The following is a 24,655-nucleotide window of genomic DNA, read 5'->3' as shown; positions in this document are numbered from 1 at the left end:
AAGCAATATTTCGAGGTGGCATTGATCAGCCATTGGCGTCACTTTGTTATAAATTTCCAATGTCTCTTTTTCGCTTATTGTACAACCTGAACCTGGAGTCGTTCGAAGAAGAATTCCGAGAATTTAACTACTTACAGAGTACAGAGCGATTACCAGACTGTGATATGAAATTTACATTTGAAAAATTCCATCGCTCCACATCCCAACACCAATTTGGGACAGTTACTAAAGAGCTTCGTTACTTTTATTATAAGCGGAGGCGGAAGCCAACTCACAAGGGGGGAGGGGGAGAGGACGGAGGAAGGAAACGGAGCTGCGCTTATCACGTGATGACGTCATAGGGCTTCGTTCAAATGGCTCTAAGCACTAGGGGACTTAACATCTGAGGTCATGTGTCCCCTAGACTTAGAACTACTCAAACCTAACTAATCTAAGGACATCACATACAGTGATGCCCGAGACAGGATTAGAACCTGCGACCGTAGCAGCAGCGCGGTTCTGGACTGAAGCGCCTAGAACCGCTCGGCCACAACGGCCGGCTAGGGTTTCGTCACAAATGGAAGTGAAGTGGCCCAGAGTCGTCATTATCAATACTGATCACACTTACTAGAGATAAGCTGTTGCGTTTTTCGAATGTTTTAGTAAACTTATAAACTGACAGCTTCGAAACTGTTTATTTGTCTTTCGGTAAAAAACCACAACAAACTTTTCACAGCTAAAAAGCAATGTACACAGTACTATCTGCAGTGAGAGTTGAGCGTAATACGTAAACACAGTGTAAAAACTGGACATACTATTCTATGAACATTTTCACTCAGTAGTAAACCGTTTTTAGAAAGTAATTCCATTAACGACACCTGAAAATCATATTTCGTATTAAGTGAACCAAAATGTTTTGTATTTTCTTAAATAACGAAGCATTAATACATAATTCCCATTTGAATCAACGTTAGAGTTCTTCCTTGGTAGCGCTGAATCGCTTTGTTTGCCGGAGAGGTAGCGACCTCCAGAAATCCACTCGCTCTTGGAAGAGACCTTTCTTCGTTTCCAGCTGTTTTCCTATATCCAGGTACTCCAAATCACCATCTGATGTTACCCTGGGCCAATGCACAGGGTCGTTGTCTGGTGTGGGATTTCTGAAATGTATGAAAAGCTTTATTGGCAAATAACGTTATAATAATGGACGGTTTGAAGCTATATCACGCAACTGTAGTAAAATGAATCTAAAATCAATAGGAAGAGTTGCACTTAACTACAGTAGTGTCAAAATTAAAATTCGTCTATGAAATTTTGTAAAATGTTTTCTTTGGTTTCCTCTGCAGTATGATACGTATTCATCGTCACAGAAATCTAGATACTAAGGGCGGACTCTTGATATTTTTAACCCTCTCTCATTAAGTCTCACTTCCATGTGCTTTGACTCAACATGGAAACTTAATGACTTCAGGAGGGTGAAGATTTTCTTGATAAATATCACGAATGGTATCAGGTTATTTAATCAAGTGACAGAGTCGTATTTAAGCAACATCTCATCAGGCTAGAGGTCCGATTGGTGCAACAAGTGACCCTTAATCGAGTCTGAACCACGCTCCTCCGTTTCCGAAGGAGAAACGTGCGAACCTTTCGTATTACTTTGGAATACAGCGTATTAATAAATAACATATCGTTCAGTAGTGGGGGCTCCCAGCATTGCGTCCTTCAGATACTTCAGAACATTGTCTTCATTGCCTGCCTAGACCTTAGCAGGGAGTGACCCAACGAATTTCTGTTGACGTATCACACCATATAGATTTTGTTGCAAATAACTGTCGTGGTTGATACTATTTTCTGTTACTTTTATTAGCACTACCTCTTTGATTACAGACTTCCATCATCCACTGACATGGCACAGAAGTTTTTTTTCTGTTCAGAGCCATACATGTTTACTGAGAGCAACAAGGTACCGAACAGAATTGTTTCTACAGCCTGCAGCCCCTACAAACGCATTTCTCTCCGCGAAGTTTATTAAGACAGACACTGATAATTTGTAAAGCATCACATTATAACAGTAGGTGACATTTCAGCCGAGGTTGACGAACAGGAAATTCGTTAAAATGATTCATCATGACGAAACTGCCACTCGGTTAAGGGGAGGTGTACGTAAAATAGGCCAAAGATATTGAAATTTTGGTTCCCACCAGCAAGTTTTTAGCGTGTTAGAAATGTTGTTTCCAGTTTTGAGAGTTTAATCCGTGCTGCAAATGATTAAAATCCATCTTGTTTAAACCAATGTAAAGAGCCAACCCCCCTTTCCAACTGACTCTGTCCTCGTCTGGGATATTATGTTTATTTATTGCCATCAGAGGAGACATCTGTAGAATATAAAAGACTGTGAACCCATTTGCGAAGCGATTCATTACGATTTATAAAGTAAATGCACAGCTGGTTGAACACAAGACACGAACGAAAGCTTTAATAACATCATTCAGAAGAGATTCTCAAGGACAACGTATTGTCCATCTACTGTTTTTAATACGAGTATTTTCTCCTATGTTGCACATGTTGTGTTCAATAATGTTAACTCTGGAAGAATCAGGACCTCTTTATGAGACTAGAATTTTAGGTGGTTCCCTTCACTGAAAAACTGCTGAATGAGACTGTTGATGTGCACATTGCTGGTTCGGAAATGGCACTGAAGGATACGGACAAAAAGGCACTTCAATAGGATCGAACCTACATGAAGACCAAAAAGAGAAAAATGTACGGCCATGGCCAACAGTAAGGTACTTGTTTCTGGCATAAATACTAATAAAATCTTTTTTCTCCTTTCCTGCAACATCCATTTTTGAGTTTCCAGGAAACAGCAAATCAGCAATAAAGCAATACCACTGGTGTGTTAGGTCCCCGTGGATGATGACACAGCCAACGAGATTTAAACTCGGACACACATGTGTAATAGGCATTTTTATGTTCAGCGGTACATTCTACCGAAAGCTGCATTAGGCAAAGGTCAAACATTGTTTTTGCATTTGAATTCACGAAAGTTATCAGCAAACGTTCCAAGTCCAAACGAGCAGAACCTCACTGCCAGTGCCGACGTAAACTGAAATTCATTACTCTTAATAACCACTGTAAAAACCATGCTACATGTCCATTACACACAATCAATTCTGACAATTAATTTCTTGGTGAAGTACACTCTGCTTCACCAAAATATCCTTTTGACAAATTGGCCTATTTATTAAATACTCACCAGGTTTTAGTGAAGTCTGCACAGAGCTTGGTAATTGTTTTAACTCCTTCACAGTTTTTCTCGGGCATTTCACCAGATGTTGGTCTTATTTATTAAGTCTAATACATACTCACCCAGTTTTAGCGAAGTCTGTCCAGAGCTTGGTTATGGTTTTAACGACTTCGTAGTCCTCCTCAGGCATGTCACCAGATGTTGGATAGTACGGATTCTTCGAAAATAAGTAAAACAGATCGTCCCCATGGGCCACTCCTGTAACACAGAAGATCACGCTATCACAAAAGATCTACAATTCAATTTTTCAGCCTGAAATTGCATTCTGACTTGTCCAATAGTGTTCGAAGAACTTACGATAACACTGATGAAAATTGTGCGCACTAGACACCGATAGAGCCCTATGGATTGTATGGATTGTAACTTTGGCAGTTTGGCAGATGTCGTTTACGGGGGGGGGGTTCAGACTTGCTCAAAACTGTACAGATCAACCGATTTCCAACTAGTCGTTCTTAAATACGAAAAACTGACATCACTGATCGAAAACTGGTTGTATTTCGTTCGGAATCATTGTAATTTTGTATGTATTTTGATTTATTCACCACCTTTATCATTGTGTTGCATAACAGAACACATAACAGAACACACATGCTGTTCCGTTAATCTGGTCCATCTTCTGACGACGACTAACTCAGCTGCAGTCACCCGCTCACTACATATTCTCTTTACAACCTTCGCTTCCCGCTCAGACTCGATCATTGTGGACGGAGCGAAATGGCACGGTGGTTAGCACACTTGACTCGCATTCGGGTCAAAGTCGCGACAGGACATTCACATTCACTTACGTTTCCAGTTATTCCCTAAATCACTCCACGCAAAGGCCAGTATGATTCATTCGAAAGGGCACGGTCGAGTTCCTTCCCCATTCTTGGCACAATTCGAGCTTGTGCTGCGTCTCTAATGACCTCGATGTCGACGGGACATTACAGCCAATTTTCCTTCCTTCCATCCTTCAATCGTTGTGCTACGGATTATTATTGATCATTATCACTAATCAAGGTGATGCATGAGTTAAGTATCAGAAAGATATCAAACACTGCGGGAAGCATTGCGACACCTTACATAGTGCTTCTGAATAGATTAGAATGGTCGAAAGAGAGTAAAACTCAAAAACGAGCGATCACTTTAAATTAGCCAAAACTTAAACTACGCAACGAATGAGTGAGTAATTACACTACTGGCCATTAAAATTGCTACACCACGAAGATGACGTGCTACAGACGCGAAATATAACCGACAGGAAGATGATGTTGTGATATGAAAATGATTACCTTTTCAGAACATTCACACAATGTTGGCGCCGGTGGCGACACCTATAACGTGCTGGCATGAGGAAAGTTTCCAACCGATTTCTCATACACAAACAGCAGTTGACCGGCGTTGTCTGGTGAAACGTTGTTGTGGTGCCTCGCGTAGGAAGGAGAAATGCGTACCATCACGTTTCCCACTTGGATAAAGGTCGGATTGTAGCCTATCGCGTTTGCGGTTTATCGTATCGCTACATTGCTCCTCGCGTTGGTCGAGATCCAATGACTGTTAGCAGAATATGGAATCGGTGGGTTCAAGAGGGTAATATGGAACGCCGTCCTGGATCCCAACGACCTCGTATCACTAGGAGTCGAGATGACAGGCATCCTATCTGCATGGCTGTAACGGATAGTGCAGCCACGTCTCGATTCCTGAGTCAACAGATGGGCACGTTTGCAAGACAACAACCAGCGGCACGAATAGTTCGACGACTTTTTCAGCAGCATGGACTATCAGCTCGGAGACCATGGCTGCGGTTATCCTTGACGCTGCATCACACACAGGAGCGTCTGTGATGGTGTACTCGACGACGAACCTGGGTGCACGAATGGCAAAACGTTATTTTTTCGGATGACTCCAGGTTCTGTTTACAGAATCACAATGGTCGCATCCATGTTTGGCGACATCGCGGTGAACGCACACTGGAAGCGTGTATTCGTCATCGCCACACTGGCGTATCACCCTGCGTGATGGTATGGAGTGCCACTGGTTACACATCTCGGTCACCTCTTGTTCGCATTGACGGCACTTTGAACAGAAAATGTTCGACTGCTGCCATGGCCAGCACATTCTCCAGATCTCTCACCAATAGAAAACGTCTGGTCAATGGTGGCCGAGCAACTGGCTCGTCACAATACGCCAGTCTCCGATATTATGGCCAGAGGTGTTTGTTCTGCGTACTGATTTCTCAGGATTTACGCACCCAAATTGTGTGAAAATGATATCACATGTCAGTTGTAGTACAATATATTTGTCCAATGAATACCCGTTTATCATCTGCATTTCTTCTTGGTGTAGCAATTTTAATGGCCAGTAGTGTATTATACTGAGAAGAGTGAATTGCACCCACAATGTACCCAGTTAGCCTTAACATCGGTGCATTGTTTAGCAATCACGAACTCGCGCATGTTATAATCGTTAGTTTCTTATTCTTTCTTTTCCTTTACTTCAACAACAGATTTGTGCCAGCGTACCCATGTAGAAGTCTATCGTTGTGCTACGGGATAGTACTGATCATTATCTCTAATAACGGCGATGCATTATTTAAGTATCAGCAAGAAGTCGCACATGTGGGAAGCATTGCAACACCTTACATAGTGCTTCTGAATAGTTTACAATTGTCATTAAGAGGATAAAACAAAAAAAGAAAAACTTTCGCTTTATAATTAGCCAAAGCGTAAATTATGCATCAATTAAGAGCGTAATTATTATACAGAGAAGAGTGAGTTGCATACACAATGTACCAAGTTAGCCTTAACGTCGGTGCATTGTTTAGCAATCACAAACTCTTACCTCTTATAATGGTTAGTTTCTTATTTGTGCTATTCATTTACTTCAACAACAATTTTCCGCCAGCCTACCCTATGTAGCAGATAATAAAAGTACAAACATAGCAAATATTTCATGGTTCTCTATTTAATAACACTATTAAGAAGATATCTGATTATCAAAGATTGCAAATTTCGAAAATCTCACTGTCACTGCCATATATTTCAAGATTTATGTTTTGCTTTCCATTGTAAAACTATCACTCGTATGTTGATGATGGTGGTTAGTTAAAATATAAATAATGAATTATGGGCCTCAGTGCACCATGAATAGGCTTATGATAACAGTTAAAATTCTGAGACAGACTGAGTTGATTAAAAAAAAAAAAAACCGAGAGAACCGCTTTGTGGCACTCCCTCACGTTTCATAAAATCATAAGTTTTCCCTTGTATTTTATTTTATCTGGCATTCTGTATGATTAATGGCCTTAAACAAACAAATTGTTTTTAATAAATACATATTTGATTTGAGGTAAATTCTGTACATTTTTTTTAATTCTCAGAATGTCTATTTCTACATACCTATGGTACTGTTCCTCCAATCATGAATTTTGCATTAATTCTTTCTCGTGAAGAGTATAAATTGCTAGTTGTTTAGAAAAAAAAGCGTTTTGCGCAAATTACGGGTCTAACCATTGAGGAAGAAGTAAAAATATACTTTTAGACTCTACAAAGCACTTCAGAAAAGTAAATGAGACCTCTAACGACTATTTACTTTATTCATTTCACTTTCGAAAAATTTTCACAGAACTCTTACCCAGATCCAGATCACCACCTCCCAAGTATTTTGTCATTCGGTATTTTCCCTTGTATGAAAGAACGTAGTAGTACACAGGCGCCGTATCCTTGTACTTCCTGACAGCCTCATCCGCGTTCCAAATAAACAATCCATCAGAGTATAACTAGAAAGAGAAAAGTGGAAACTATTTGTATGACAGATCATTCCATAAAATTCAGTAGCGAAAGAAAAAAAAAATACTTTTACAGAACAATGTCGGTCACTTTTATTCCTACATGCATTAATACAAAAATTTGATAGGGCAAATGAGTAAAATCACACAATAAAAACATGAGGCATTTAGTCTTGTAGTGACAGTAACTTATGTTAGTATTACATGTATCCATTAGTTTAGAGTTACTTCATAAAATACAATCCATATCTATATCTACATGATCACTCTGCAATTCACAGTTAAGTGCCTGGAAGAGGGTTCATCGAACCACCTCGAAGCTATTTCTCTACCTTTCCACTCTCAGACAGCGACTGGGAAAAGTGAGCGCCAAAATCTTCCCGTGCGAGCTCTGATTTCCTTTATTTTATTATGATGATCATTTCTCCCTATGCAGGTGGGTGCCAACAAAATATTTTCACACTCTCAGGAGGAAGTAGGTGATTGAAATTTCAAGAGAAGATCCCCCCGCAGCGAAAACGGGCTTCGTTTTAATGACTGCCACGCAAATTCGTGTATCATGTCCGTAGTACTACCCCATCCCCCTCCTTATTTCGCGATAATACAAAACGAGCTGCCATTCTTTTAACTTTTCCGACGTTCTCCGTCAATCCTATCTGATGCGGTTCCCACACCGCACAGTAACACTCCAGAAGAGGGCGGACAAGCGTAGTGTAAGCAGTCTCTTTAGTAAACCTTCTACATTTTATAAGTTTTCTGCCAATAAATAGCAGTCTTTGATTTCCTTGGCCCGCAACATTACCTATGCAATTGTTCGATTTAAGTTATTCTCTCACTGTAATGCCTAAGTATTTAGTTCAATTTACAGCATTTAGATTTGTGTGATTTATCGTATGAACGAATTTAGCGGACTCTTTTTAGTGGTCATGTGGATGACTTGACACTTTTCATGATTTAGAGTCAATTGCCACTTTTTGCACCGTACAGATATCTTGTCTTTATCTGTACGCAGCTTGTTTTGATCGTCTTGACGGCATTAAATGACGGTAAATGGCAACATCATCTGTAAACCATCTAAGAGAGAATCTCAGATTGTCTCCTTAATCGTTTGTATAGATCAGAAGCAACAGAGGCCCTATAACACTTCATTGACGAACGGTAGATATTACTTCTGTTTTACTCGATGACTTTCCGTCAATTATTACGAACTGTGACCATTCTGACATGAAATCACAATCCTATCACACAAATGAGACGGCACTCTATAGTCACGCAATTTAATTAGAAGTTCCTTTTGAGAAACGGTGTCAAAAGTCTTCTAAAAATCTAAAAATATTGTATCAATTTGACGTCCACCGTCGATAGCACTCATTACTTCGTGAGAATAAAGGGATTGTTGTGTTTCGAAAGAACGATAATTTTTGCATCGGTATTGGTTATTTGTTAGTAACTCGTTTTCCTCAAGGTGATTCATAATGTTGGAGCACAGCATATGTTGCAGAATCCTACTGTAAATCGACGTTAGTGATATGGGTCTGCAACTCACCCGATTACTACTGTTTCCTTTCTTGGGTATTGGTGTGACTTGTGCAACTTTACAGTCCCTTGGTACGGATCTTTCTACGAGCGAGCGGCTGTATATGATTGCTAAATACGGAGCTATTGTATCAACATACTCTGAAAGGAACCTGACTGGTAAACAATGACGATCGGACTCCTTGTCCTTCTTAAGTGTTTTAAGCTGCTTCGCTATACCAAAGATATTTACTTCTAAATTACTCATGTTCGACACTTATTGTTGATTCAAATTTTGGAACATTTATTGTGTCTTATTTTGTGAAGGAATTCCTGAAAAGAGTGATTAGTAACTCTGCTTTAGTGAGTGGCATTGCCACAAATAACATCACCATTGTTATTGCGCAGTGAAGGTATTGACTATATATTGCCACTGGCGTACTTTATATACGACCAGAATTTGTTTGTGTTTCCTGCGAGACTTCGAGATAGGGTTTCATTGTGGAAACTATTATGAGTTTTCGCTAAATATCAAGCTTGTGTAAAACTTCACCAATCTTCGAGATCTTGCGTTCTTTTCAATTTAACATGCTTCTTTCGTTGCTTTTGCAATAGTATTCTGTTTTTTGCACCATGGTGGATCAGTACCACCTCTTATTAATTTATTTGGTATATCTCTCAACTGCCATAGCTACAACTTCTTCGAAATTAAACCACATCTGTTCTACGCTTATACAGTCACAAAGGGTTGGAGTCCGTCTCTCAAGAAAGGTGCCAGGCGCATTTTTGTCTCGTTTTTTAAATAGATAAATTTTGCGTATACTTGTGGTAGGATTGGATGGTAAAGTAGTCGGTCTAGCTACAACAGCCTTGTGGTCACTAATCCCTGTATGTGTCACGATGCTGCTTATTTGGTCAGGAGTATTTGTTGCTGAGAGGTCAAGTTTATTTTCTCAAGAATTTACACTCCTGAAACAGTTGTTCAAAACAATTTTCTCACAAGGTAGTTAAGATTTCAGACGACGTTTTGTGCATACCTCCGACTTTAAACCTATATTTTTGCCAATATATCTATGGCATATTGAAATCATCACCACCTTTAATTGTATATGTGAGTTACCTATTTGAAATGATACTCGAGTTTCCTTCGAAATGGTGAGGAACCGTATCATTTGAGTCGGGAAGTCGGTAAAAGGCACCAGTTATTAATTTATTCCGACTTTCAAGCATACCCTGTACCCTTACTAATTCACAGAAACTATCAACTTTAGTTTCACTGCAAGGTAAACTGCTTCTGACAGCGATAAATACTCCACCACCAACTGTATTTCATCTATCCTTACTGAACACGGGTAGGTCCTTTGTAAAAATTTCGGCTAAACTTATTCCCGGCTGAAGCCAGCTTCCCGTAAGTATATATGGAAAGAAAGAGCTTTGTGACTTAACGAACTATGAAGTGAACTAGATTGTTATTCACCTAGTTAGGAAACGAACTGTTTTCGTTCTTACTGACAACACAAAATAGTTGTTCCTTGGGATGGTATCCATTAGTACCAAACTGTACATGAGGGAAAGATTAAACCTCGAAGTTTACAGTCAAAAGGCTGTAAATATAAATGAAACGCTATCTATAACAGTGGCGCCTGAGTGCGATATACTTAATCCAATGTAAATGTCTCATTAAGTGAAATGTATCACTGGTCTGTATCCGTCAACGTTTTTGATTAGTGAGTATGGCTGGTGTTCTAAGGGGAACACTTTAGCGTTCTCTTCTAGACACTGCATGGCTTCTTAGTGATCGTGCTATCTAAATTTCGTTCACAATCCCATACACGGAAATATTTGGGCCTTGGGATAGTAATAGGACTTAATATTCACCCACAGTAAGCTGTCGTGGTAGATGCATTGGACTCCTGTAAGTAGTGGACATTTCTGTGGTCCATTTCAGGATTCCAGGTAAGATTAACTCTTCAGTCGTGCCTTTCATTGACAGTAATATATTGACACAATCAAAAGCAAATCTCCGTGTTCCGCCCCTAATTTGCCAATCGGGACAGCCGTGTCACACTCTGCCAGAGGTGGCTGGTGGTTGTGGTGTGGAGGGGCGGGGCATGACGTCAGCACACAGCACTGCCGGCCATTATTTTCTTTTTCCCTGGCAGTACTCGGTATTGAAGTCTTCCACGTGGGAGTCAGATATGCTGACCACTGATCTACAGAGGCGGACTAATGTAGTGGGTAGCATGTTATACACCTAAGTGATAGAGAAAATAAGAGATTCTTAATCTTAAATTTCATTTTAGTCGGAATACAAACAGTACATTCAGTTTGAGAATATTTACTTCACTGAGTTTGCTGACAGAAACTTCACCGTTTGAGAAGTAGAAGTCCTTAATCTTCTTAGTGACGAAATCAGCCTCTGGCTCTCCGTCATACGATAAAGACAAGGGAATCAGCCTTTCTCCATCCTGTTTCAAATCTTCCAGTAGCTGTTCATTTGCTATGCAAGCTGAAATGTAGAGCAATTTTTGATGAAAAGTTATTCAATGGACGTATATCATACATTCGTCAATATTTGCAGGGAATCATAAGGCTACGTCATTTCGCTAGTGACATATGAAAATTTTCTCTACTTTAACTGTGTACAGTACTGATGTACTATACTTATGGCCACTTAATTTAGAGACAGATACTTAGTAGCGTGTTGCAATTACTTTCTCCCCCATGGCACCTGCTTTCAATCGTGTCACGGGTTCCACTATACTGCTCAAGCTTTGCTCTTACCAGCTGAGTTAACCAAGCCTGGGTAGCTCAGGTGGGGAGAGCAATTTCTACGAAAATCAGGATCCAGGTTGAAATCACTGTCCGACGCATAGTTTTAATCTGCTCGGAATTTTGAATCTGATTTTTCTTTTTCTGATGATGTTTTACCGTTTGTTAAAATATTGAAGTGTTAGAATTAAAAAAAATTATATAAAAAACAGGACATATTACCAATGAAGTCTTAGTGCTATTTCTATTTGGTGGGTTATGTTTCCAGGACGGATGAGATCAGAAAACATGGATTCGTACAGTTGAAAAAGGCAACGAATCATGAAATAGTATTCAGAGCGGTCAAATTAGATAAAGACAGACTATGTGGTTACTGAATTTATTGTCATCATATTGCAGACGGAGCAAATATTTCGTAAACAGAGAAAAAACGAAATTAAAAGTCTGAAAGTATTGCAGATATCAGTATATTTCTAACCAAAAACAAACATCATGAAGTACACTCGTGAGCCAAAACATTATGACGACTGTCCACCACGAGAACAAACGCCAGCTGGTGGCGCGGTAAGTATTGTGGTCAAGCGTAGCAGAGACGATTGAGAAACACTATGTGATCAAAAGTATCCGAACACCCCCAAAAACATACGTTTTCATATTAGGTGCATTGCATTGTGCTGCCACCTGCTGCCAGGTACTCCATATCAGCGACGTCAGTAATCATTAGACATCGTAAGAAAGCAGAATAAGGCGTTTCGCGAAATTCACGGGCATCGAACGTGGTCAGACGATTTGGTGTTTGCGTCATATGTCTGCACGCGAGATTTCCACACGCCTAAACATTCCTAGATCCATTGTTTCCGATGTGGTAATGAAGTGGAAACGTGAAGGGACACATACAGCACAGAAGCGTACAGGCCGACCTCATCTGTTGACTGACAGAGATCGCCAACAGTTGAAGAGGGTCGTAATATGTAACAGGCAGACATCTATCCAGACCATCACACAGGAATTCCAAACTGCATCAGGATCCACTGCAAGTACAATGACAGTTGAGCGAGTGGTGAAAAAACTTGGATTACATGGTCGGGCGGCTGCTCATAAGCCACACTTCACATCGGTAAATGGCAAACGACATGTCGCTTAGTGTAAGTAGCGTAAACATTTTACAATTGAACAATGGGAAAACGTTGTGTGGAGTAACGAATCACGGTAAACAATGTGACGATCCGAGTGGCAGGATGTCGGAATGGCGAATGCCCGGTGAATATCATCTGCCAGCGTGTGTAGTGCCAACAGTAAAATTCGGAGGCGATGGTGTTATGGTGCGATCGTGATTTTCAAGGAGGGAGCTTGCACCCATTGTTTTGCGTGGCGCTATCACTGCATAAGTCTACATTAATGTTTTAAGCACCTTCTCGCTTCCCACTGTTGAAGAGCAATTTGGGGATGGCGGTTGTATCTTTCAACACGATCGAGCACCTGTTCATAGCGCACGGCCTGTGGTGGAGAGTTACAAGACAATAACATCCCTGTAATGTACTGGCCTGCACAGAGTCCTGACCTGAATCCTATAGAACACCTTTGGGATGTTTTGGGGCGTCGACTTTGTGCCATGCCTCACCGACCGACATCGAAATCTCTCCTCAGTGCAGCACTCCGTGAAGAATTGGCTACCATTCCCCAAGAAAACTTCCAGCACCTGATTGCACGTATGCCTGCGAGAGCGGAAGCTGTATCAAGGCTAAGGGTGGGCCAACACCATACTGAATTCCAACATTACCAATGGAGGGCGCCACGAAATTGTAAGACATTTTCAGCCATGTGTCTGGGTGCTTTTGATCACATAGTGTATCATTCTAGTGACGACGTGGGCCGCAAAGGGGAAAAGTTTCTGCCACTTTGACAAAGGGGAGATAGTTATGGCCCGGCTCCTGGGAAACGGCGAAGTTTGTCTACTGTTTGTGAACTACTTGTCGTGAGCATCCTCGAGGTGTGTGATAAAAGTAATGAGAGTAACAACACTGCGAGCGGTGTTACTCTACTTGTGCAGACATGTGTGTTCATCCCTTCCAGATGTTCATTTCAAGTTTTAGTTCGTACAGACATTCGTGGCTCTTTACAGCGCCACCAGTGAAGTTGTGTTTGTGTGTGTGTGTGTGTGTGTGTGTGTGTGTGTGTGTGTGTGTGTGTGTATCTGTGAATGTTGCGAAAAAGAAACAGCGAGATTTAGAGCTAAGTTAAGCAATCAAGTTTTGTGTTACTCTTGGGGAATCCGCGACGTAGACCTTTGAAAAGCTGGAACAGGCCTACGGGGAACATTCCTTATCAAGAGCAAAAGTTTCTCCCTGACACAAATCATTTCTGGAAGGCCGAGAATAAGCTAAAGATGAACGTCGCTCAGGAAGGTCTTTATCTTCAAAAACCGACGAAAACGTGTTCTTGCTCTGATGAGATCAGGCCGACGTTTAACAATAAGGATGATGGGTGACCTGTAAAACTTCAACACTTTCAGCGTACATAAATTTTGAAAGAAGATTTGCACGTGCGAAAGGCTAGTGCGAAAGTGATGCTGAAAACCCTCAAAACTGAGCAGAAGAACAGTGGAAGAAGTGTGTGCGTTGAATTTCTTGAGAGGACTGCAAATGACCACAGGTGACGATTCCTTGAGTTTTGAGTACGATCTTGAGACAAAGTGGCAAAGTCAGGAGTGGCACATCCACACATCTCCTCGTCCGAAATAGCTCGAATGAGCAAATAAAAGATGAAAATTTGCTTTTTTAACTGTAGAACGGTTTGTTCATCTAGGACAAACTGTCAGGCAAGAGCTTAAAGATGTCCGTGAAAGGCTCAGGGAAAGGGTGAATCGACACGTGCGGTAGCCTTGCGGTCTGAGGCGGCGTGTCACGGTTCGCGCGGCTCCACCCGTCGGATGTTCGAATCCTCCCTCGGGAATGGATGTGTGTGTTGTCCTTAGCATAGGTTAGTTTAAGTTAGATTAAGTAGTGTGTAAGCCTAGGTAACGATGACCTCAGCAGTTTGATCCCATAGTACTTTCCTCAAATTCCCAAAGGCTGACTCGATTGAAACTGGACATTGCAGAAAAGTGTGTGCTGTCTCATGTCAACACCCAGTGTCCCCATGTTACAAGGCCACTTCCATCACGGAATTTTTGACCTCTAAAGGCATTCCTATTGTTACACAGCCCCTCGTATTCAAGTGACCTGAGTCCTTGTGATTTCTTTCTATTCCCGAAACTGAAAAAGTCCTTTGGAAGTCTCGAGAACTTGCAAAGGAACGCGACCGACATACCAAAGGCCCTGTCAGATGAAGTGTTTCAGCGCTGCTACCAGGACTGGGAACAACGAACGACTCCGTGCGTGAATGCCTGCCTTAGAGAATTACCTTGGAGGTAGTAATGTTGTAGAGGTCAGAGACTTGCCCAGTCCTTGAAAGCAGGATAGGCAACAATCAGTGGCAGATATGACAGCACAGTACAATGCTGATGCAACCTAAAGCGTTTTTGAGTATACAGTTAAGTGGACATTGTTGAATATACGCCTCCGTAATAGATGACTCCGATTTGTTTCCACGTTAACTCAACGGTCACGACAATTATGACTGCAGTGACACGGTATCATCGATATTGCACCGTGGATCAATGAAAACGTGTCCCCTGGTCGGATATTACACCAGGTCAGTTGTCATCTCCGGATACACCACCATCCTAACGGACGGCTGTTCGAAACATACATCGTGCCATGTATCGACAGTGACAGGTTTTACAGTGTTATGCCATGAGGACATTTGTGTGGGATCCCATGGGAGTTGGTGTAATAATCGAAGGCAACATGACAGCTTTGAAAGACAACAAAAAATGGTTCAAATGGGTCTGAGCACTATGGGACTCAACATCTGTGGTCATCAGTCCCCTAGAACTTAGAACTACTTAAACCTAACTAACCTAAGGACATCAAACACATCCATGCCCGAGGCAGGATTCGAACCTGCGACCGTAGCAGTCGCGCGGCTCCGGACTGAGCGCCTAGAACCGCTAGACCACCGCGGCCGGCGAACGACAACAAATTTTGTCACAGTCCAAATGGTCCAAATGGATATGAGCACTATGCGACTTAACATCTGAGATCATGAGTCCCCTAGAACTACTTAAACGTAAGTAACCCAAGGACATCATACACATCCATGCCCGAGGCAGGATTCGAACCTGCGACCGTACCGGTCGCGCGGTTCCAGACTATAGCGCCTACAGCCGCTCGGCCACTCCGGCCGGCTGTCACAGTCCACTTGCATCCTATGATACTTGGTTTCTTTCACGATGGCGACAGCATCTTCCGGCAGGTTAACTGTCTGTGCTACAGTGGTTTGCGAAGCATGATAGTGTATCAACATTGATGTCTTAGCCATCCAGTTTTCCTGATGTCAATTTGATAGATCAAGTCAGAGACGCTGGCGGACGCTTGGTGCGTGACACGGACCGCCAATCCGCAGTTTACGGGAATTGTGTGATCTGCACGTAGATACCTCGTATCACACAGCTCTGGAAAACTACCAACGACGCTTTCGAATCCATGAAATTCAGAATCACTGATTCACTTTGCTCCATAAGCGTACCAACACACTATTAAACGAGTGATCATAACTGTGTGACTCATCAGCGAATAACAAAAGGCAGTACGTTCTCACATCTTATTATGAAATGGGGTGTGCAGTTCGCGGATTTTCTTGCAAATAACACAATGTTCCACTGACCCCTTATGTTTGAAAACATATGCTAGTTTTTGTGCTACAGGAAATGAGACATTAAACCATCTTCTAACGTTTAGTTGCTAAATTTTCAGCTACCAAAAATATGAAAAACAAAAAGTAACGTGCCGAAATGAGTGAGTAATAAAGGTTTCATTTTTATGTTCATCACTACTATTTCTTCTTTTCGGCAATTCATAACGTTTCCGATGTCGGTGTAAGCAAAATAGCTTGTATGGTATCTGCATTGAAGGAGCTACCAAAGTATTTACCTCGACGAAATTATTAGTATTCCATACCGTAAGCCTTCCAGAATCATCAGCGAGTCAACGTGTAAAAACGAAACCTTACCCGCTGCAAACAGGTACCCTTCGTCCTGGGTGGCACCTGTCATCCATGGAATTGCTGTATGAGGCTCCAGTTCAAGTGGATGTTTGGGCAGAAACGAATCTTCTCCTTCACCTTCTATAGCTGGTCGGAAAGGTATGAGTGGGCTGAAGAACCATTCCTACAACAAAGAAACTAACGTTATTTAGGTTTGCATAATCTAGAGTTTTCTCGAAACTGTAAAAGAAATTCAGATGCAGTTATAAGTGACCTGCTTTGCTATTTTGATCCTGCAGCCGTTATGACATGTAGCTGCCAGTGGGCATTGATTCACGTATTACTGTTACGGGAATCGGTGAAACGCCGCGAGTAATGGGTAGGGGCACTACATCAGTACTGTGCGGATAAGTTGAGAATTTGGGTATGACGGGAGATATGCTAGGACATTCCGTGCAGTTGCGATCGCCATTTTCTTTGGATAGCTCAGTGGTCAGTCGGCTTTTGGCGGCCGTGGTGAGTGGACCTCCGGCGTGTGCTGTGCGCTGCGGTCTGCTGCGTTCCGGTCGGTAAGTCAAGCGTCTGTTGCAGTAGTTAGCTGCTTTATTTGAGACTCTTGATGGATTTGTATTAGAAGGAGAGATGAATCAGCCTAATATGCTACTGGTCATTAAATTGCTACACCACGAAGACGACGTGCTACAGACGCGAAATTTAACCGACGGGAAGAAAATGCTGTGATATGCAAATGATTAGCTTTTCAGAGCATTCACACAAGGTTGGCGCCGGTGGCAACACCTACAACGTGCTGACATGAGGAAAGTTTCCAACCGATTTCTTATACACAAACAGCAGTTGACCGGCGTTGTCTGGTGAAACGTTTTTGTGGTGCCTCGCGTAATAAGGAGAAATGCGTACCATCACGTTTCCGACTTTGGTACAGTTCGGATTTTAGCCTATCACGATTGCGGTTTATCGTATCGCGACATTGCTACTCATATCGGTCGAGATCCAATGACTCTTAGCAGAATATGGAATCGGTGGGTTCAGGTGGGTAATACGGAACGCCGTGCTGGGTCCCAACGGCCTCGTATCACTATCAGTCGAGATGACAGGCATCCTATCTGCATGGCTGTAACGGATCGTGCAGCCACGTCTCGATCCCTGAGTCAACAGACGGGGACATTTGCAAGACAACAACCATCTGCACAACAGTTCGACGACGTTTGCAGCGGCATGGACTATCAGCTCGGAGACCATGGCTGGGGTTACCCTTGACGTTGCATCACAGACAAGAGCGCCTGCGATGGTCTACTCAACGACGAACCTGGGTGCACGAATGCAAAAAGTTCTTTTTTTCCGACGAATCTAGGTTCTGTTTACAGCATCATGATAGTCGCATCCGTGTTTGGCGACATCGCGGTAAACGCACATTGGAAGCGTGTATTCGTCATCGCCATACTGGCGTATCACCCAGCGTGACGGTATGGGGTGCCATTGGCTACACGTCTCCGTCACCTCTTGTTCACATTGACGGCGCTTTGAACAGTGGACGTTACATTTCGGATGTGTTACGACATGTGGCTCTACTCTCCATTCGATCCCTGCGAAACCCTACATTTCAGCGCGACCGCATGTTGCAGGTCCTGTACGGGCCTTTCTGGATACAGAAAATGTTCGACTGCTGCCCTGGCCAGCACATTCTCCAGATCTCTCACCAATTGAAAACGTCTGGTCAATGGTGGCCGAGTAACTGGCTCGTCACAATATGCCAGTCACTACTCTAGATGGACTGTGGTATCGTGTTGAATCTGCATGGACAGCTGTACCTGTACACTGCATCCAAGCTCTGTTTGACTCAATTCCCAGGCGTATCAAGGCCGTTATTACGGCCAGAGGTGGTTGTTCTGGGTACTGATTTCTCAGGATCTATGCACCCAAATTGCTTGAAAATGTAATCACATGTCAGTTCTAGTGCAATATATTAGTCTAATGAATATCCGTTCATAACCTGCATTTCCTCTTGGTGTAGCAATTTTAACGATCAGTAGTGTAGGAGAGACACGTTGAAATTTGTGTCTGATCAGAAAGTTCAGAGACCGAATTCATTCGAAATTGAGACATGTCTAGAGAAAGTTGTGAACATTTCGTTTGAGGACATCGTAGGTATTCACCTTTCAATTGTGAGCAGGATCAAGTACGTAAAGCTTAAAAAAAAAAAAAAAAAAAAAAAAACAGAATCGTATGAGAAAATTGTAGAATCTAGTGGCGGAACATTTAAGTATTAACATCATGTTGGCAATATTAGTGAAGTTTGTGTTACGCGTGCTGGATTTGGATTAAGGACCGTCCGTATCTTGAAACTGCCACTTGAAATCACCGCTGAGCACATTAATTCGGTGATAGCTCCTCATGGGAGAATATTGAGTAATTTTGCAGAATTGTGGTCTGCTGCTTACAGGTTCCCCGTCTTGAATGGTATTAGGCAATTGCGAGTTGATTTACGCAAGCACATACACTCGTATACAAATGTTTGTGTGATTATCATGCTATAGTAACATATGGTGGGCAGACAAGAACCTGTGCGTCGTTCGGCGGTACAGGCCATGTCCGCTCGCAGCCGTCATAACGCCGAGTGGCCAGGTCCACCTGAGGGCGAAACTTGAGGCCCCCTACTACTGTATGACAACATTGTTTTTAACTTATGCACGGCAGCCGCTGGACAGCTCCATACGCGACACGCTCCTGACGCTACCTAGGATGACGCTGCTCGCTTCAATGAATTGATAATGGACGTTAACGGCTCGACAGTTACAACACAACCAAAGAGTCAAGAAAGAGAACCTAATATCGCTGTTGAAGTACGACAAACCCCGGAACCGACTACAGTCCTTCAGAAGGGGCAGACTAAAGAAAACAAGGAAACCGAGCCACCACTTGCCAGAGAACAGGACCGAGCGCAAGAAACACACGAGGCAATGGAAAACGCTGAAATCTCCCCAAGAGGCAGTCCTGCAAGGAGGCATAAAAAGGGGGGACTAGCTCACAGGGGTGCTGAAGAACTGGCACCGCCCTTGCGAGAAAAAGCAAAGCAGATTAGCAACAAACTACATAGTAAACCGGTTCTGAGTATGCATGCATCTGACCCATCACAAACCAAATCAAGTACACCATGTCACATGTCAACGGACCATTTTTCACACGAAATATTGAAGTTGGTAGCAAAATGTAATACAGAGAAGGTTCTCGCTGAGACTAGAAATGCAGAAAAAGACACATCGAGAGATAATCAACACAAAAATGGGGCTGAGGAATCGGACGAAATGAACCAAGACGAAGAAATGGATGAAACTGGAGGAACGGGACAGATTCCTGCCCGGCAAGATGAACCGAACACGATGGATTCAACATAGACGGAACATAATGTGAACCATAATGTGAAAAAGGATATAAGTCCGACAGCACTTCTTAAGACGAACATTGACTTCGATAATGAATAAGACAATATGAACGCTGCACAAGCCTTCAAAATCGCCACGTTGAACCTTAATAAGAAACGTTCCTCCTTGCATTTACAATATCTCCAAGACTTCCTATAAGCAGCTGACGTTGATGTTGCAGAAAGTAACAGGTATTAAATTAGAAAAGATACTTGGGTACTTGGGTACAACGCCGTAACTAACCCTGGTATCGGTGCAGAACTGGGAACCGCCATTCTCACGAAAGAAGGCATCCGTGTCACACAAACAGAAAAACTTGCAAACAGTAGAGGAACTGCAGTGACTGTTAATAAAGTCCGCATCATCAACGTTTAGGCACCGTCTGGCAACAATAACAGGCACGCTAGAGCGGATTTTTTAAAAAGTGAAATCGTTCACCTATTCTGTACACATCAAGATTATGTAATCCTAGCCGGCGATTTTGATTCTGCCCTTAGCCCGAAAGACCAGACATCGAATTTCAAGTCCTTACAGTAGTTCAAATGGCTCTGAGCACAATGGGACTTAAAATCTGTGGTCATCAGTCGCCTAAAACGTAGAACTACTTAAAACTAACTAACCTAAGGACATCACACACATCCATGCTCGAGGCAGGATTGGAACCTGCGACCAGAGCGGTCGCGTGATTCCAGACTAACAAGTCCTTAGAACCTGTAGTTAGCCGACACCTGGGAACATACACATGGCGCACAGCCCGGTTTTACATATTTTACCAGCCACTCAGTGAGCAGGCTGGTCAGGATTTACGTGTCGTCCAACCTAAAGAACCATGTACTCCCGTCTGAGGTCTGGCCCACTATGTTTTGTGACCATGCCGCGTATATCACCACAATAAATTTACAAAAACGAGAAACTTACCGAGCGAGGGGCTTAAGAAAACTCAACGTTACACATCTACAAGATGAGGAATGTCATGTGGCATTTAATAATGTATGAAAGGAATGCGAAAAACTACTCCCGCTATACAGTTCTACCAAAGCTTGGTGACTATAATGTGCTAAGCCCAAAATAAGAAGAATGTTGATGGACAACTCACGACAGAAAAGCTGCTGGATTAAATAGATGACTGAGTTTTATTTTAGCTGCCTTAGAGACCTATACACCCTGGACACACGATTAATAGAGGGGTATACACGGATTCAGAAAAAGCTAAACTCTTAGAACTGAAGCGGCGACAGTCAGAAGGTTTCAAAATCAGAGCAAGGATACAAAACATTGTAGAAGGGGAAGAAATTGTTATGTATCATGTAATGGGTAAGAATAAGAGAGGAAACAGAAAAATATTGACAGAAGTTAAGTTACCTGATGGGACCAGTCTCACAAAACAGAGTGAAATTCAAGAGGCAGTTCATAAATATATCTCAGACATCATGTCCAACAAACGTACAAACGACGGGGCGCGGCGAGACCTTGTTAGGAACGTCTTCAGGCAGAATTATCACAGAGTAAGTAGGAAACCTCACGGCTGAAATAGAGGACGAACTGTAAGATGCAATAGCAGAGTCCCAAAACATAAATCGCTAGGATCTGATTTGTTCTGGCCACAAATAAAAGCAAGCTATGCATGTTTAACGCACTCATGAACGGACATTTCCAAAAAATTTCCTGAAGGGAGTGTAGTTCTAAATCCTAAAATCTCACTTAGCAAAGGAATAGAAAACCTTCGTCCAGTAACATTACTCAACAGTGATTACAAAATTATGGCCCGCTTAACAGCAAGAAGATAAAATGGTTATTAACTCTATAACTGGCCCGTACCAAACATTTTTAGGGAAAGACAGAAACACCTATCAGAATATATGCGAATATAGGGATATAATATCAACCGCAAATGTTTGCCGCATAAAATGTGCATTAGTGTCATTAGACTTCGAGAAGGCGTTTGACAGAGTAGATCATAAGTATATCCTCGGAATCATGGAACTGAGGATTATTCAGCAAATATTAAAAAAAAACTGTGTAGCACGAATACTGATGAACGGACAACTAAGCACAGAGATTGAGATGACTGGATCCGTACGACAAGGTTGCCCAAAGTCAATGGTCCTTTTCGCAATAGCAATAGAACCTCTCCTCGCGACACTCACGCATCATCTACAAGGATTGCATATCAACCGCAGAGAAAATAGTGTGTAACGCTTATGCGGATGATGTGGGCGTCCTGGTCTTAGATGAAAATGAGGTGGCAAAAGCTCTTCAGATTGTACACACATATGAACATCCCTCTGGCGCCAAACTAAATAAGGAAGGCGGGCATCATGAACGTAGGCAGAGGAATACGCATTCAGGGACGGTTGACGGAAGTACAACCTGAAATGTTTGGGTATTGAATTTAGGAGCAACATGCAACACACCATTACCATCAATTACAAAAAAAAAATACTTGCAAGCATACGAGCATCTGTACTGGGGAACGGTATGAGGCAACTCGACGAGATACAATGCTCCCCACAAGGAAAGAAGGCTTAAATCTCGTTGATGCCAGTTACAGGTCACGAGCGTTATACGTGTGTTGAATGTACAAGCCATGGAAGCAGCTGCTGGACAGCTTAACGGCCCACTTGCTGAATGAAATTGCTCCTGCAAGCATGCAGCCGCCAACAGATGTGCAGCATATACCAACTAGTCTTTGCAACCTAAAAGCTTTTCTCCTTGAAGACAGTCATATCTCATCGATGCTCTCAGAACAGCAATTGACGAAAGTAAAGGGCATCTATACATATTTGATGAAAGCTAAGGAAGGAAATATCATTGAAAGGAAATACCCTAACAACGACTGGTCAGCAGTTTGGGAAAAACATCCACGATCGGAACTTTCCCTCTAAAGTGAAACCAACTTGGTATAATTGCAGTCAGCAAGGAAATATCAACTAATTCCAAACTGCATGCTATACATCTCAGAAATTCGCTCATGAGCGCGTCGTACAACCTTCTTGATACTGAAGAACACCGGTTTGTGTGTGATAAAGGCAGAGAAATTTGGCATATAGTTAAGCAAATGTTAGCGACTGTCAACAGAACATCTCCAGCCATCTTCACCGCCGCAGATTTTCTGACTCCAGACGCAGTGCCATATCCTAATGCGAAAAGAAACGCTGTTAACTGGCTAAAAAATAAATTAAGCACGCTTCTTAAGTAGAATCACGGAATAAAATGCTACAGAGAACAATAATAGATAAATATTGGCATGGACTTCCGACATGATAGTGTTGCATGATTACAGATAACTGGCACAACAATGTGGTAGATCCTTTGACGAGACATTCCAGAAAAGATATAAAGTCCGTGGCAAGAAGCACAGGACTAAATACACATGAAGAAATTAGTCGAAACATTTCTTTCATTTTACTTTTTAATCACCTTATGTGTTAAGAAGAGAAGTTTTATGTTCTAAAAAAGCTTTAACTTCAAGGGGATACTAGATTTTATTTTTTTTCCCTATGAAGATGAGAGACTTCACGTTCATTTTAATTTAATATACTTGTGTTTCTATTCTCAAGTGCAAGATTAATTTCATTTAATTAATATTAAGGAGAAATATTTATCTCCTTTATGTTAGCAACCGTGGTTAAGGCTGTGAGGCAACGGGCGAGTTGTGGCGGCCTGGAAATATTGTATGTTCGGAGTTGGGCGTCCGCTCAGACAGCCGGGGCGTTAGCCGGACGAGAGGGGTAGCCCCAGCGCATGGTCCAGCCGCATGGCTGGGACTTCCGCTGTGACGAGGACGGTGCTTTGTGTCGATGAAAGAGACTTGTATGCCGAAAGCGCCGAAGATGGCGAACTTTGTGAAACCATCATGGAAGACATTTCACAGTTCGTATAGAAATTAATAATCGCCAGATGAATCACGATACCTCAAAAAGAAACAAACATTACTATTATTTGCACGACGTTTCAGATGGTGTCATCAGATTTTCAATATCTTTATTAGTTTAAAGTTTAGTATCTGACGGTAAATTAGACAAGCAACCCCCAGCAACGAATTTCCAAAATGTAAAAGCTTCGTCCCATTTCATCGATCGATGTGTCTTTAGAAAGCTATTAGTGTAAACCTAATTCAGTATGAATTACAGGCATGTAACTTGAATAGTTCATGAGTTATTGGAGGTCAAAGTGGCCGATTACTATTGATCGCGTCAAGCCATAAGTACTCCACAGTTACACGAAGAAACGGTAGCAGCACGCTTCTTGTTGTTGTGGTCTTCAGTCCTGAGACTCGTTTGATGCAGCTCTCCATGCTACTCTATCTTGTGCAAGCTTCTTCATCTCCCAGTACCTACTGCAACCTACATCCTTCTGATTCTGCTTAGTGTATACAGGTCTTGGTCTCCCTCTACGATTTTTACCCTCCACGCTGCCCTCCAACACTAAATTGGTGATCCCTTGATGCCTCAGAACACGTTCTACTAACCGATCCCTTCTTCTAGTCAAGTTGTACCACAAACTCCTCTTCTCCCCAATTCTATTCAATACCTCCTCATTACTTATGTGATCTACCCATCTAATCTTCAGCATTCTTCTGTAGCACCACGTTTCGAAAGCTTCTATTCTCTTCTTGTCCAAACTATTTATCGTCCATGGTTCACTTCCATACATGGCTACACTCCATACAAATACTTTCAGAAACGACTTCCTGACGCTTAAATCTATGCTCGATGTTAAAAAATTTCTCTTCTTCAGAAACGCTTTCCTTGCCATTGCCAGTCTACGTTTTATATCCTCTCTACTTCGACC

The 24,655-nt window shown here is 42.2% G+C and overlaps 1 protein-coding gene across 1 annotated transcript in view; it reads right to left on the bottom strand.

Annotated features, from left to right (window-relative positions):
- Nucleotides 1-655: 655 nt before the first annotated feature.
- Nucleotides 656-24,655, bottom strand: part of LOC126174795 (venom carboxylesterase-6-like) — a 46,057-nt gene continuing 22,057 nt past the window's right edge. The window contains exons 6-10 of the mRNA XM_049921165.1: nucleotides 16,449-16,605; nucleotides 10,907-11,073; nucleotides 6,896-7,040; nucleotides 3,346-3,481; nucleotides 656-1,136 (exon numbers count right to left, since the gene is read on the bottom strand). Of these exons, the coding sequence (XP_049777122.1) occupies nucleotides 950-1,136; nucleotides 3,346-3,481; nucleotides 6,896-7,040; nucleotides 10,907-11,073; nucleotides 16,449-16,605 (792 nt within the window). The 3' untranslated portion in view covers nucleotides 656-949. The remainder of the gene's footprint in view (nucleotides 1,137-3,345; nucleotides 3,482-6,895; nucleotides 7,041-10,906; nucleotides 11,074-16,448; nucleotides 16,606-24,655) is intronic.

This window comes from Schistocerca cancellata, chromosome 3 (assembly GCF_023864275.1).
Source record: "Schistocerca cancellata isolate TAMUIC-IGC-003103 chromosome 3, iqSchCanc2.1, whole genome shotgun sequence".
Classification (NCBI taxonomy): domain Eukaryota; kingdom Metazoa; phylum Arthropoda; class Insecta; order Orthoptera; family Acrididae; genus Schistocerca; species Schistocerca cancellata.
Note: the sequence above shows the minus strand (reverse complement) of the source record. Positions and strands in the feature narration are given on the sequence as shown.